Below are 16,476 nucleotides of genomic sequence, written 5' to 3' on the forward strand. Positions count from 1 at the left end.
TTTTGTGACTCCACATGATCATGAACCTAAGAAAACATGAAAAACAAAAATAAAATTAGATAAATAAACATTGGGTTGCCTCCTAACAATCGCTTCTTTAATGTCAATAGCTTGACAGTGGGCTCTCATGGAGCCTCACAGATGTGCAGAGCTTTGTTGAGTCCCAACACCAAACTTAGAGTTTGGATATGGGGGTTTGACACCAAACTTAGAGTTTGGTTGTGGCCTCCCAACACCAAACTTAGAGTTTGACTGTGGAGGCTTTGGTTGACTCTGCTTTGAGAGAAGCTTTTTCTGCTTCCTCTCCATGGATGCAGAGAGAGATCCTTGAGTTGTAAACACAAGGTTGTCCTTATTTAATTGAAGGATCAATTCTCCTCTATCCACATCAATCACAGCTCTTGCTGTGGCTAGGAAAGACCTTCCTAGGATGATGGATTCATCCTCTTCCTTTCCAGTGTCTAGGACTATGAAATCAGCAGGGATGTAAAGGCTTTCAACCTTTACTAACACGTCCTCTACTTGTCCATAAGCCTGTTTTCTTGAATTGTCTGCCATCTCTAATGAGATTTTAGCAGCTTGCACCCCATAGATTCCTGGTTTCTCTATTACAGAGAGGGGCATGAGGTTTATCCCTGAACTAAGGTCACACAGAGCCTTTTCAAAGAGCATGGTGCCTATGGTACAAGGTATTATGAACTTTCCAGGATCCTGTTTCTTCTGAGGCAATGTCAGTTGATCCAGATCACTTAGTTCATTGGTGAACAAGGGAGGTTCATCTTTCCAAGTCTCAATACTAAATAATTTGGCATTCAGCTTCATGATTGTACCAAGGAACTTGGCAGCTTACTCTTCAGTGACATCCTCATTCTCTTCAGAAGAGGAATACTCATCAGAGCTCATGAAGGGCCTAAGGAGGTTCAATGGAATCTCTATGGTCTCTAGATGAGCCTCAGATTCCTTTAGTTCCTCAGAGGGAAACTCCTTATTAAACACTGGACGTCCCAGGAGGTCTTCCTCACTGGGATTCACGTCCTCCTCTCCCTCTTTGGGTTCGGCCATTTTGGTAATATTAATGGCCTTGCACTCTCTCTTTGGATTTTCTTCTGTATTGCTTGGGAGAGTACTGGGAGGGATTTCAGTGATCTTCTTACTCAGCTGGCCCACTTGTGCCTCCAAATTTCTAATGGAGGACCTTGTTTCATTCATGAAACTCACAGTGGCCTTAGATAGATCAGAGACTAGGTTTGCTAAGCTAGATGGATTCTGCTCAGAATTCTCTGTCTGTTGCTGAGTGGATGATGGAAAAGGTTTACTATTGTTAAACCTATTTCTTCCACCATTATTAAAGCCTTGTTGAGGCTTTTGATCCTTCCATGAGAAATTTGGATGATTTCTCCATGATGAGTTATAGGTGTTTCCATAAGGTTCACCTAAGTAATTCACCTCTGCTATTGCAGGGTTCTCAGGATCATAAGCTTCTTCTTCAGAAGATGCCTCTTGAGTACTGTTGGGTGCAGCTTGCATTCCATTCAGACTCTGAGAAATCATATTGACTTGCTGAGTCAATATTTTGTTCTGAGCCAATATGGCATTCAGAGTATCAATTTCAAGAACTCCCTTCTTCATAGGCGTCCCATTATTCACAGGATTCCTCTCAGAAGTGTACATGAACTGGTTATTAGCAACCATGTCAATGAGTTCTTGAGCTTCTGCAGGTGTTTTCTTTAGGTGAATGGATCCACCTGCAGAAGTATCCAATGACATCTTTGATAGCTCAGATAAACCATCATAGAATATATCCAGGATGGTCCATTCTGAAAGCATGTCAGAAGGACACTTTTTGGTCAGCTGCTTGTATCTTTCCCAAGCTTCATAGAGGGATTCACCTTCTTTCTGTCTGAAGGTTTGAACATCCACTCTAAGCTTGCTCAGCTTTTGAGGAGGAAAGAACTTGGCTAAGAAAGCCGTGACCAGCTTATCCCAAGAGTTCAGGCTATCTTTAGGTTGAGAGTCCAACCACACTCTAGCTCTATCTCTTACAGCAAAAGGGAAAAGCATGAGCCTGTAGACTTCAGGATCTACTCCATTAGTCTTAACAGTATCACAGATCTGCAAGAATTTAGTTAAGAACTGAAAAGGATCTTCAGATGGAAGTCCATGAAACTTGCAGTTCTGTTGCATCAGAGAAACTAGCTGAGGTTTCAGCTCAAAATTGTTTGCTCCAATGGTAGGGATGGAGATGCTTCTTCCATGTAAATTGGAATTTGGTGCAGTAAAGTCACCAAGCATTCTCCTTGCATTATTGTTGTTGGGTTCGGCTGCCATCTCCTTTACTTGTTCGAAATTTTCAATAAGGTTGTCTCTGGATTGTTGTAATTTAGCTTCTCTTAGTTTCCTCTTCAGAGTCCTTTCAGGTTCTGGATCAGCTTCAACAAGAATGCCTTTTTCTTTGTTCCTGCTCATAAGAAAGAGAAGAGAACAAGAAAAGAAGAGGAATCCTCTATGTCACAGTAAAGAGGTTCCTTATTGTTAGTAGAAGAAGAAAAGGAATAGGGGTGAAGAAGAATGAAGAATCCAAACACAAGGGTAAGGATAGGAGCAGTGATGTGAGATGAAGAGAAGTGTTAGTAGGTGAATAAATAATTAGAAGGAGATAAGGGAGAAGGATTTTCGAAAATTATTTTTGAAAAAGGGTTAGTGATTTTCAAAAATAGTTTTTGAAAAAGGTTAGTAGTTTTCGAAAATTAAAATCAAAAACTAAAATAATTAGTTAATTAAAAAGAAATTTTTGAAAAAGAGGGAAGGGATTTTCGAAAATTAGAGAGAGAGAGTTAGTTAGGTAGTTTTGAAAAAGATAAGAAACAAACAAAAAGTTAGTTAGTTAGTTGAAACAATTTTTGAAAAGATAAGAAGTTAGGAAGTTAGAAAAGATATTTTGAAATCAAATTTTTGAAAAAGATAAGATAAGATATTTTTGAAAAGATATGATTGAAATTAGTTTTTGAAAAAAAAAGATTTGATTTTTAAAATCACAATTAATGACTTGATTCACAAGAAATCACAAGATATGATTCTAGAACTTAAAGTTTGAATCTTTCTTAACAAGCAAGTAACAAACTTGAAATTTTTGAATCAAAACATTAATTGATGATGTTATTTTCGAAAATTAGGGGATAAAGATAAGAAAAAGATTTTTGAAAAATATTTTTAAAATTTTCGAAAATAACTAAGAAAAAATGAAAAAGATTTGATTTTTGAAAAGGATTTTGAAAAAGATAAGATTTTTAAATTGAAAATTTGATTTGACTCATAAAAACAACTAGATTTTTAAAAATTTTTGAAAAAGTCAAATCTAATTTTCGAAATTTTGAGAGAGAAAAAGGGAAAGATATTTTTTTGATTTTTTTGAATTTTTATGATGAGAGAGAAAAACAATGAAAATGATGCAATGCATGAAAATTTTAGATCAAAACAATGAATGCATGCAAGAATGCTATGAATGTCAAGATGAACACCAAGAACACTTTGAATGTCAAGATGAACACCAAGAACACTTTGAATGTCAAGATGAACACCAAGAACATATTTTTGAAAAATTTTTATGCAAAGAAAACATGCAAGACACCAAACTTAGAAATCTTTCATGTTTAGACTCTATGGATGCAAAAATGCGCATGTAAAACAAGAAAAGACACAAAACATGAAAACATCAAGATCAAACAAGAAGACTTACCAAGAACAACTTGAAGATCATGAAGAACACTATGAATGCATGAATTTTCGAAAAATGCAAGATGAATAAGCAATTGACACCAAACTTAAAAATTGACTTAAGACTCAAACAAGAAACACAAAAATATTTTTGATTTTTTTGATTTTCTAATTTTTTTTTGTATTTTTTTTCGAAAATTATATGAAAAAGAAAAAATAAGGATTCCAAAATTTTTAATATGAATTCCAGGAATCTTATGCTCTTTAGTCTAAAGCTCCAATCAAAGGGTCAGGCATGGCTTAATAGCCAGTCAAGCTTTAGCATGAATATGGGAGTAATTCATTCAATTTTAATCCAAAACCTCTGTCCAAAAGGATTTAGATATGGTTTTATAGCCATCCATACTTCAACATGCTTCATGAAACTCTAGAATTCATTCTTAAAAATTCTGAAGAAAAATATATTTTTGAAAACATTTCTATTTAAAAAAAAATTTTTTCGAAAACAAAGGAGAAATTTTTGAAATATTTTTAAAAACTTTTTGAAAATAAAACAAAAAGAAAATTACCTAATTTGAGCAACAAGATGAACCGTCAGTTGTCCAAACTCAAACAATCCCCGGCAACGGCGCCAAAAACTTGGTGCACGAAATTGTGATCTCTGATAATGGCTCCAAAGACTTGGTGCTCTAATCTTAATTCATAGTTTGTCACAACTTCGATACAACTAACCAGCAAGTACACTGGGTCGTCCAAGTAATAAACCTTACATGAGTAAGGCTCGATCCCACGGAGATTGTCGGTATGAAGCAAGCTATGGTTACCTTGTAAATCTCAGTCAGGCGGATAATAATTGATTATGGAGTTTTCGAAAATAAAGAAGAAAACAAGGATAGGGATACTTATGTAAATCATTGGTGAGAATTTCAGATAAGTGCATAGAGATGCTTTCATTCCTCTGAACCTCTGCTTTCCTGCTGCCTTCATCCAATCAATCCTACTCCTTTCCATGGCTGGCTTTTTGTAAGGATGTCACCGTTGTCAATGGCTACTTTTAATCTTCTCGGGAAAATGGTCCAAATGCTCTGTCACAGCACGGCTAATCGTCTGGAGGCATCACCCTTGTCGATGGCTGCATCCTATTCCTCTCTGTGAAAATGGTCCGATGCGCTGTCACTGCATGGCTAATCATCTTGGAGGTTCTCGATCATACTGGAATAGAATTTACTATCCTTTTGCGTCTGTCACTACGCCCAACACTCGCGAGTTTGGAGTTCGTCACAGTCATTCAATCCCAGAGTCCTACTCGGAATACCACAGACAAGGTTTAGACTTTCCGGACTCTCATGAATGTCGCCATCAATCTAGCTTACACCACGAAGATTCTGATTAGGAGATCCAAGAGATAATCATTCAATCGAAGGTAGAACGGAAGTGGTTGTCAGGCACGCGTTCATAGGAAATGATGATGATTGTCACGTTCATCACATTCAGGTTGAAGTGCGAATGAATATCTTAGAAGCGGAATAAGTTGAATTGAATAGAAAAACAATAGTACTTTGCATTAATTCATGAGGAACAGCAGAGCTCCACACCTTAATCTATGGAGTGTAGAAGCTCTACCGTTGAAGATACATAAGTGAAAGGTCCAGGCATGGCCGAATGGCCAGCCCCCAAAACGTGATCACAGGATCAAAATACAATCCAGGATGTCTAATACAGTAGTAAAAAGTCCTATTTATAATAAACTAGTTACTAGGGTTTACAGAAGTAAGTAATTGATGCATAAATCCACTTCTGGGGCCCACTTGGTGTGTGCTTGGGCTGAGCTTGAAGTCTACACGTGGAGAGGTCATTCTTGGAGTTGAACGCCAGCTTTTGTGCCAGTTTGGGCATTGAACTCCACTTTGCAACTTGTTTCTGGCGCTGGACGCCAGAATTGGGCAGAGAGCTGGCGTTGAACACCAGTTTGCGTCGTCTAAACTTGGGCAAAGTACGGACTATTATATATTGCTGGAAAGCCTGGATGTCTACTTTCCAACACAATTGGAAGTGCGCCATTTTGAGTTCTGTAGCTCCAGAAAATCCACTTTGAGTGCAGGGAGGTCAGAATCCAACAGCATCAGCAGTCCTTCTTCAACCTCTGAATCTGATTTTTGCTCAAGTCCTTCAATTTCAGCCAGAAAATACCTGAAATCACAGAAAAACACACAAACTCATAGTAAAGTCCAGAAATGTGAATTTAACATAAAAACTAATGAAAACATCCCTAAAAGTAACTAGATTCTACTAAAAACATACTAAAAACAATGCCAAAAAGCGTATAAATTATCCGCTCATCACTCCTTCACAGTTGCTTCAGCCAAAATAATACAATCGTCTGCAAATAGAAGGTGTGTGAGTGTAGGTGCCGTTGGTGCTATCTTAAATCCTTTAATTCTTCCCTGCTCTTGTGCTTCTTTCATCAAAGCAGTTAGGACTTCCGCCGCTAGTATGAACAAGTAAGGTGATAAAGGGTACCCTTGTCTAAGTCCTCTACTAGGAATGATTTTTCTTGAGAGAGCACCATTTACTTTAATCCGGTAGGATGTTGTAGTGATGCACTCCATAATAAGCTTGACCCATTTTGGATGAAACCCAAAGGCCTTCAGTACCGACTCAATAAAATTCCACTCCATTCGGTCATAAGATTTGTTCATGTCAAGCTTAATCACCATATTCTCTGCCCCATTGCTTTTTCTTTTTTCCAAGCTATGGTATATTTCTTGTACAATTATGATGTTGTCTTGGATGAGCCTGTTGCTCACAAACGCACTTTGGATAGGTGAGACAATGTCGTTAAGCATGTTTTTAAGTCTCTTTACCAAAATCTTAGAAATAACTTTATAGATGAAATTGCAACAGCTAATAGGTCTCAGTTGATTGAGATTTTCTGGTCTGTTGACCTTGGGCACGAGCACCACCGTGGTTTCGCTTATGTCCGGATGGATCTTTCCGTTTTCAAAAAAATTTCTAACCACTGCAACTAAATCTTCCTTAACCACCTCCCAGTGGCTTTGAAAAAACATTCCGTTCAACCCCCTCTGGCCCCGGAGCTTTGAGGCTTCCCATGCTGAAGACAGCCTCTCTTACTTCTTCTTCATCTACCTCTCTTGTGAGCTCATCATTCATCTCCTGTGTTACTCTTTTTGGCACTTTTTGGATGCATTGATCTACACCTTCTCTTACAGATGTAGTGAACAGGTTGGAGAAATGTTTTTCTATCATTCTCATTATGGTTGAACTGTTGGTCACCCAGTTTCCACTGCTGTCCTTTATTCTCTCAAGTCTATTTCTATCCCTTCTTTGCAGAGTTATGGCATGAAAAAAAGCTGTGTTGCTATCTCCCCATTTTAACCATTTGAGTCTTGATCTCTGACCCCAATACTTCTCTTCTTGTTTCCATAATTGTTCTATCCTCTTCTTGATGTTCTGCGACAGTTCCTGCTGCTGCTCGGTTAAGCTTGAGTTTTGGAGGTTTTGGAGTTCTTCCTGTAGTTTTGCTATTTCCCTGTCAGCTTTAGTAAAGTTTCTCCTGCTCCAACTTTTGAGCTCCTTTTTACAGCTTTCCATTCTCTCTATCAAGTTTTTCCATTTGTTTCTTTCTCTTGCACTTCTATTCCAGCCTCTTTTAACCACTTCTTTGCATTCTCGGTGATCTTCCCAATGAACTTCATACTTGAAATATCTTGGGCATTTCTTCTTCGGCTCTAGAGTAAGAACAAGTGGGCAGTGGTCTGAGCTTATAGCTGGCCTAGTTTCTAACCTGGCATGTTGATAGATAAGCCTCCATTTCCAGTTTGCTAAGCCACGATCAATTCTTTCCTTAATGATAAAGCCTTGTCTTGGGTTGCTAAACCAAGTGAATTGTCCACCTTTCAACTCCAAATCCATGAGATAATTGGCATCAATGAAGTTTCTGAAGTCGACCATTTGACTGCTTGGTTTGGGATGAAGACCTTCTTTTTCGACTTGGCAAATGATATCATTAAAATCCCCGATAAACAGCTGTGGTATTAGCTCACTATCTCGGTTTTCAGCCATTTCCTTCCAAAGCAGCCTTCTTTGAGCGAATTTCGGACTTCCATATATAAATTTACACTTCCATTTGTTACCTTTCCTGTCATCAATATTAGTAGCAATAAGATTTTGGGACCAAGAGTAAATGTCAAGATCGATACTATCATTCCAAAATAAACGAGGCCCCCGGACAAACCCCGGGGTTCCACAGTAAAGCAGTTAGTAAATTTGAGCTTTTTCTTAATGTTTCTAATACATTTCTCCCTAGCCTTAGTTTCCATTAAAAATACTACGGTCGGCCTTATCTGTTTGCACAGATTTCTTAGTTCCAAAACTGTCGCAGGCGCCGCCAACCCCCGACAGTTCCAGCTTAAGATGGTCATGGCGCTGGGTGGAGCATGGTAAGGCCCGCCTCCTCAGCCATCATTTGGTTGTTGTCCTCTCCTTCTGATTGCTGTATCTTTCTTATCTCTGCTCCCATGACTTCTTTCCCTTGTGTTCTCCCTTTCTTGCTGCAGCTGCTCATCTCTTCTTCTTCCGTTGCACCTTCCTGATTGCCATATTCTATCAGCATTTGGTCTTCTCCTTCCCTCTTTCTTTTGAGCTTTAGTCTGGCCTTGATGCTTTGTGCTAGTTCTAGTTCCCAAGGTTCTGTTGTGTTCTTCTTCTCCTTGTTTTCTTCTTCCTCCCCCTCTTCCTCCGGAAATTCCACAATGTATCTCTCGCCTGTTGTGGAGTTATAGATTTGGGTTTCTATTTTGCTGCTACCTTTTGGCTTCTTTTTCTGCTTTTCTCTGACTTTCCAGCAGCTCTTATGTTCTCCAATATCCTGCGTCTTCTTTCTGCTTTCTTCTTCATCCTCTTCTCTTCCTTTTCCCCATCTTGCTAATAAAAGCTGATGTATAGTAGGGGCCTTGGATTGACACTCATCGCTTCCTTCCTTTTCCATCATGCTCAGTACGTTGTTACAGAGGTCCACCCTGTTGCTGTTTTGAACCTCCTTGGAGTTTTTTGGTTTGTGGTTTGTACTTTCTTTTTGGCTGTCCAAGTTTTTTCTTCATGGGCAGGCCCACCTGGTTCTCATTCCTCATTTCTTGATATTCATTCTCTTTTTGTTTTGGGCTTGTTTCATGTTGGCCCATACGCTTGGTCCTTCCTTTTTCCACTAGGTTTTGTAGAAGGTTCCCAAGTTCCTCTATGATGTCTTTTTCTCTGTCATTATCTTTTCTTTCGTCAGTATATTTTCCTCCTTCTCTATTCTGATTATCCTCGTTTCTCTCTCCTTTTTCTTTTCCCGTTTTTTCAGGGATTTCGTCGTCATTCTTCTCTTCCCCCATCACTCTCAGTCTTTCAGTTTCCTTTTCTCCCGCAAATCCCTCCTTCTCTGACCCTTGATGTTTACTTTTGGATTCACCTACTCTGTTATTTTCTGAATGCCTGCTTTCACTCTCTGTATTGTGGTCATGTTCTCCACGCGCTCTTTCTTCCACCTCTTGTCCTTCTGAGTTTTCTTCTTTGTTCTTCCTCGTCCCTCTGTTGAAAATTGCTCTAACAGGGTTTACTCCTAACCCGGGCTCATATCTGGGTCTCAGAGGATCCCAGCTTGCCATTGCCATCTCCTTTTTGCATTCCTTCTTTCCATGTCCTATGATACCGCATCTCAGGCAGTAGCAATCTTGAAGCCTTTCATATTTGGACTCTATCCATGTTTTTGGTCATTCTTCTCTAGTCATCCAGAAGCCTGTAGGGAGGGGATTTGAAATATTTATAGCCACTCTTACTCTTAGGAAGGTTCTGACAAATACATTCCCCCTTTTTGGATCCTCCACTTCCACCACTACTCCTAGCATATTGCCAATAGTTTCTGCGGTTTCCCTTTCCATGTATTCCAGAGGAACTCCACGTATTTGTACCCAAAACTCCATAAACTCATGACTAACTTCATAAATGGCTGCATTTTGCCCCCATAGTTGCAGGTTAAGGAGGTGGCCTTTGACACACCAAGGTCCCCCTTTGAGAATTTGCACCCCTCTTCTCTGGTCCCTGAAGCTCACTAGAAGTTTGTTCTTTCCTACCTCAGAGATGAAGATGTCCTCTGGGTTCCCCCAGATGCCCAGAAGTGCATTTTTGCTTGCCTTAAAGCTAATTTCTCTATCTGCTACTATTTTACCCACTAAGTTGATGCAATCTTCTCTGTATTCCTTCTTTTCTTTCTTATTGATTGTGACGGTCATTCCTTCAATCTGTTGCAGTCCATATGTTGCTTTTGCTATGATTCCTTGCTGGCTTGTTGACCCTTCTTCGTGATATTGCAGGTTGCTGTGGGATTCCATGTGAATGGTTAGAAAATGAAAATTCTGGTGGTTGTGTTATCTTGAAAAGGAGTGGCTAGTGTTTGTTTGTATAAGTGTAGATTGGGGGTTGATATTTGGATTTTGGTCGAATGATAAATAGTGTTAATGACCCAGATGAAAAGTTGGGAATGAAAGGTAAAATTTTGATGAAGCTAAACCTCACAAGGATAGAACCAGAGTTCTACTTGACTCTCCCTGAGAGAGAAAGCTGCTCTCCTTTGAGAGATCCGTGGTCACTTTGCACACTTTTTTGTCCGGTTTTTGAATTTAAGGGATTGTTATCTTGATAATATATAATTGGGCTTCAAATGAACGCCGAGGATTATAACAAAAATACCCCTCCAAGCGTTTTTGTTTAAATATACAAAGCCCAATAAATAATAATAGACTATAGACTTGGACCAACTATATTTGGGGTTACAGGCCCAAGGGACATACACCAATTCCCACATGAAAAACCCACTACATTTGGGAAAAAGAAAATCACGTTGATTATATATAAAATAAAATACATATATTAGAAAAATTCTCTATAAAATAAATAGGCAGCACAAGAATTTCATTAAGAAACCATAATAGATAAACTTTTGGGTAAACATTAAATCTATCTGGTGGCTTTTAGAGAGACAAACGTTAGTGCACATTTTTTTTTTTGAAAGATAGACCCGAAAATTAAATATGTACTTTTTCTAAAATAATATGTTTTTAGTAAATTTAAATATTGAAATAAATTGCTAAACCAAATATTGTTCTCAATTAATATATTATATTCAAGTAGTAGTTTAGATTCAGTTTTTAAAACAATGGCAGTCTTAAGAAATTTTATATAAATTAAACCAAGTTTCATGATTGATTTTTTTTTTTTTAAAAATAAATTAAGTTTCATGATTGAAAGATGTTCCACTTGTCAAAAAGCATGTAAATCATAGAGAAATTATTAAGTAGGGCAATATTGATCTTATTAGCTAATCAAATCTCAAATTAAAAGTTTATAGGAAGTTTCATTTAACCTAAATACCTTTCTGCGCCTAATGAATTTGTCTAGAATATGCATTTTCAAATAAATCAGTTTCATTGAATCAGTGACATGATATCATATACTTTATACATGAGCATTAATTGATTTTCAAGAGCATGACCCAACTCTTTGCATTGTGTCCACACCACTAATTGAATATAACTTATTTAAGTAAATGGAAGAACATTTTTCTTTCTAAATATATCCACACCATGGCCATAGCCATAATGACCAACATATATATATGGTTATGATTATCTCTGCATATATAAACATTGCAGCCTATAAGGCACAAACCTAACAAATAAAAGCAAAATCTGAATCTACCAAAACACATAATGGGGAAAAGAAAAAGCAAAAATTATATATATAAATCTGCACAATTAATACATAGTTCAATATCCTTTTTCTTTTTTTTTTTCCTTTTGTTCAACCTTAGATGTTGACGAATTATAATTCCATTAGAAATTGCTAACAAGTTACAATTAATATATGTTTGAATTTATTTAACTACTAGAAATTATATGTATATAAATATAAATGTTTATATAGATAAGTAAGTCATAGCTAGCTAGTCTCTTATTTTATTCAATGATTACTTTTTTCAAAAAACTTGATAATCTTCTCTGACATAGCGTTAATGATATTTTTACTGAACATTAAAGTCACTGCAAAAGACACAAACTTTATTTAGACACAATTAAAAGGGTGACCAAATAAAAGTGACACTGCCAAAATATTCATTTATTCAATTATTTCAAAAATTTTCGATTATTACGATAACAAATAATTTATTCGTCTATGGACTGGGGATGCATGAATTCAAGAATACTTTCATGATATGAGGTTATTTGTAATAAAATTTTGATGTATATATATATATATATATAATAAAGTTTTGAATTAATGGAAACATTGAGAGTTTTTATTAGTTTCATATATTACACTTATTCCCATAAATTTTTTTTTTTAAATTTAAATCGTTAGATAAGGAGACATTAGCAATAATGTATTCAACATGTCCCTCTTTATGCAAGATTTCCAAGAGGGTTTTTTGGTTTTAAAACGTGAATTTTGCATAAATTTTTTCGTATTAAAATTTTTTATTTTAAAATAATAAAAATTAAAATTTAATATTTTAATCATAAAAACTTTGATATATGAAACCAATTACTTAAAAGTTTAAACTATATTAGGTAGAGAGGTTATACTATGTGTATATTAAAATTAGCCATTAAAGTTAGCTATTAGTATAAAATACATGCTAGAATTAGAATATATTTACACATTAAAAATAAATTAAACCACACATATATTTATATACAAATACATTGATAATTGATTTTAGTAACTGATTTTGACGTAAAAATAATATTTTTGTAGGTAGAGTACATGAATGTTTGTATATCTCACGCATATTTCCTCCATCATGATGAAGGCCACTTTCCTCCTCAAAATTAATACAAGTAAATTAGTTAGCACTATTTCTTTTATATATATAAGTAAGATAACCAATAATTAAATTATTTTTGTTAAAAGATAGCAATAATATTTACTATAACCAACATCTGTCTATAGGCTTTAACATACTTCTATTTCTTATTAAAAAAAAATTAGGTGGATTTAACACCAATTTATTTATTAGAGATACAACTATTTTTTTATTAATTTAAATTTTTAGAATAAATAATTTCATATCACATATTCTATGACTAAAAAATTTAAAATTTGATCTTTATTATCTGGGATAAATAATTTCATAACACAACCTATCAAAATCAGTTCATATATCTTCCTAAACATAATCAAGATTTATAGAAGTTATTAACAAATCATCCATACAAAATACTTCCTCATATATAGCTGTTGAAAAGTATAAAACCCAAGTTTTTTGTGGGATATGTTTTAGACTATATATATAAAAATATTTTAAAAAAAACAATAAAAAATAATATAAAATTATTTTATTTTATATTTTTAATTTTTATTTATTTAATTGTATATTTTTTAGTTATTGTTAAAATAATTAAAAAATTATTTTGTATTTAAAATTATGAATATTAAGTTAAATATAGTAATTTTGAATTACGTTTCTCTAACATTACTATATATATATGCCATCTCTTCTCGTCGGCTTTTACATACTATTTAAGCAAGAAATTAAGTAAGAATAAATTATAACCTTTCCTAAAGAAAAAGATTCGAAGTGTACATAGAAAAGTGTCCATTATTTAAATATATATGATGTTATAATTACATGCACACTAGGTACTGTAAAAGATAAATTTGAGAGCTGACAAAGTTATAGTTCTTTGTTTCTATAGTGCCCCAAAAGGGATTTGCACAACAAAGACCAAGAGTAACGATGATGAAAGGTGCTGCGTAATTTTCTCCAAAGATATAAAGATTGGTCCATTTGACAAGGGAGTTTCATCTTATTTTCACTGTACCACAACACATAGAATGAAGAAATGAATTGAAGAAGGTCTACAATGTATGTAATGTATATATTGCATAATTTGAACATTGTTTTCTTTAATAAAAGCAATGAACTTTTTTTGATCTTTTGGATTTGATGCTTTGACTTTTTGGACTAGCACAAGCAAACTATGCTCTTTTTGGATTTAAAGATAGGTATCCCCCACTCACATGGTTTGCTTCATGAGTTATCACTATATTCAACTTGCTAGAGAAAAATTCTATTAAGAAGAAAAGAAAAGAAAGGGGGGATCAAAAGAGATGCCTAAAAATTAAGGGTAGGGCCCCAATACCAAAATTGATGATTAGGGTTTGTTGGCTAAACTTTTTTTTTTCTTCTTCACAAATTAGATAACTTTATTACCACATCAAGGGCTTCTTAAAAATCAACACCTAAAAAGATTTTACACACAACATACATAGCTAGCACAATAACAAATTCATGGAACCTTTAGATCCTTCCTTGCAAAGCATATGTCAATTCATGTGGAAGCTTTTGTGTTGTAAAAACAACACCTTCGTTATCTTTATTCTTTCCATTGGTGTGTGACATGTTACCACTTATAACTTCTTTTTGGGGTCACTTTTTGTTTTGTTTTACTTTTTCTCAAAATACTTTGTGACCCAGGATAGTATGGAAAAGTCCATGCAACTAGGGTTCTTTTTTTATTTCTCAAAAAAAAAAAAAAATTTCTAATCGGTATCAACATTCTATTACCTTATGGACAGAGACGGTAAAAAGAAAACTAACCTAAAATTTACATTCTTGACTAGTCTTCTAAATACCGTTAAATTTTTTTTTCTAGGAAGCAATGACAAATTTAAAAACTTTAAGCGGTGAGGATAAAGATAATATATAAGAATAACAAAAGGTCAAGAGTCACAATATTTATTATTATTAGTATCTGTCTTTTATTGTTTATTTAATTTTGTGGTATTTTTTTTTTTAATCTTAGTATCAACCTAAACCAAATAATAAGATAATTTTTATATATTATATCTAGTTAAATTTATATACAACAAAATTTATTGATGCAAAATTCAATATGGCGATTTTTGTTTATTAGTATAAGGACATTTATAATATTTCAAAGGAAACAAAAATATATACTTTTTGTTGTAATTTGTGTATTATTTTAAAAAAAAAATCACTTAGGCCAAGTACCCTAGATTCTGTATCCCTATATTAAAAAAATATTGATATAATAATAGCAAGTGTTAGAGTGGTAGAAGAAGAAGGTGAGGTTGGTCCATAACCGCGGGTTTGCCATGTCATGATTCATGCAAAGAGGCATTGATAGAGTCTCTCTTAGAAGCACTCATAGGTTAGCATAAGCCCATACTTTTAGGGTGTTTGTCTTTCATGTGAGATGATCCAAGCCACCATCATCATAGTTTGAAGGTGATGGAGAGCCACATGGAGACTAAAAGGTCCTCTTCCCACAAAAGATTACACATTACAACCAAAAAGATAAAGAGAAAAGGAACCAAAACAACAACATTGCAAAAAGAAATTTATTTATTCAAATATTAAACAAACAAAAAGAGAAAAATATATTTAAAAAAAAAAGAAGAGAAAAAGGCACTTAAAAAGAAATAAAAAATAAAATAAATAAAAAGGTAAAACAACCCACGCTCCCTTGTCCTACTAGATAATGCTACTATGCTCTTCAATTCAATTAATTAAGATTTCATTTATTTATTTATTTATTTTAGTTTTTTCCTCGTTGGGAAGAATAAAAGAATCAAACTTTGCCCTGTCCCTGAGTTGGGTGTATCGGTATGTGTTATAGAGACAATCAGATAGTGAAAGGGAAAGAAAAAAAAATATAAAAAAAAAAAAAGAAAAAGAAAGAAGAAGATAATATATGGAGAGTGGTCATGAGATTAGTGTAAGGGCATAAAGGAACCAAGTAGACCAAAATCCAACCATAGTAGGAAAAATCCAAGTAAGTGCTAACTTTTGTTAACACCAAGTGACAAATTAATATTTCCAAGGAATTCGCTAGAATTAATTCTATTGAGTTGTGTATGATGTATGTGTCTCTTTCTATTTGACATATATTATTTCCATTAAAGGGAGATCAAATAATCATTCATTATATTTCATTTTATTTTATTAACACAGTTATTATTAATATTTTAAATATATTAATTAGTAGTTTTGAATAAAAAATTAAAATTAGAATTAAAAAATGATGTCTACATAAAATCTTAAATAATTTTGATTTAAAAAAAGAAAATCATTCGATCCTAAGTTTATCTTCTAAGACTTTAGAGATGTGTTATGTGTAGTTATTATCATATCATCTTTCTTAAAACACCACTGGCCCTCACTAATGTTGGGTGGCACAAAGGTGCATCATTTGTATAACTTGTTATAGGATTCTTGTGGATAAAAAGGGGTTTGAATCATGTGCTTATCACAGCTGCTTAATTCGTTATACACAACTTATTGTTATTCCTAATACCACTCCACAAATAAAAGGAGAGACAAGAATATTACTGAAATTCCATTTGGATTTCTTAACGAATATTTCGCATTCTTCTATTATTGTTCTTAATGTGTGCCTTTTTTTTCCGCTATGTTGAGGGATAAGAATACTTAGTTAAGACATCTAACACACACATACACATATATATGGTTCATGATCGAATCTAACCGGTTAATTCAATTTGGTTAATCGTTTGTTTCACCATGTCAGTTTAAAACAAAAAATAATTAAAAAAAAAAAAACTACTGAATCGATCCATCTTTCAGAATATTATATTAATATTAATATATTTTAAATTTTTAAATTTTTGAATTTCTGATTTTATGTGTTCAATAACTAATAATACCATATTTATCTT

The 16,476-nt window shown here is 34.3% G+C and overlaps 2 protein-coding genes and 1 non-coding gene across 3 annotated transcripts; 1 reads left to right on the top strand and 2 right to left on the bottom strand.

Annotated features, from left to right (window-relative positions):
- Positions 1-1,821: 1,821 nt before the first annotated feature.
- Positions 1,822-1,929, top strand: LOC112753280 (small nucleolar RNA R71). The gene has a single exon (XR_003177673.1). It is a non-coding gene; the product is annotated as a small nucleolar RNA R71 (small nucleolar RNA).
- Positions 1,930-6,053: 4,124 nt separating this feature from the next.
- LOC140179358 (secreted RxLR effector protein 78-like) lies at positions 6,054-6,560 on the bottom strand. Its single transcript, XM_072218216.1, has one exon. It carries the CDS (start codon positions 6,558-6,560, stop codon positions 6,054-6,056), a length of 507 nt encoding a protein of 168 aa, XP_072074317.1.
- Positions 6,561-6,750: 190 nt separating this feature from the next.
- On the bottom strand, positions 6,751-7,797 carry LOC140179359 (uncharacterized). Its single transcript, XM_072218217.1, has one exon. The coding sequence runs from the start codon at positions 7,795-7,797 to the stop codon at positions 6,751-6,753; it is 1,047 nt and encodes a 348-aa protein (XP_072074318.1).
- Positions 7,798-16,476: the final 8,679 nt, after the last annotated feature.

Source organism: Arachis hypogaea, chromosome 15 (assembly GCF_003086295.3).
Source record: "Arachis hypogaea cultivar Tifrunner chromosome 15, arahy.Tifrunner.gnm2.J5K5, whole genome shotgun sequence".
Classification (NCBI taxonomy): Eukaryota; Viridiplantae; Streptophyta; class Magnoliopsida; order Fabales; family Fabaceae; genus Arachis; species Arachis hypogaea.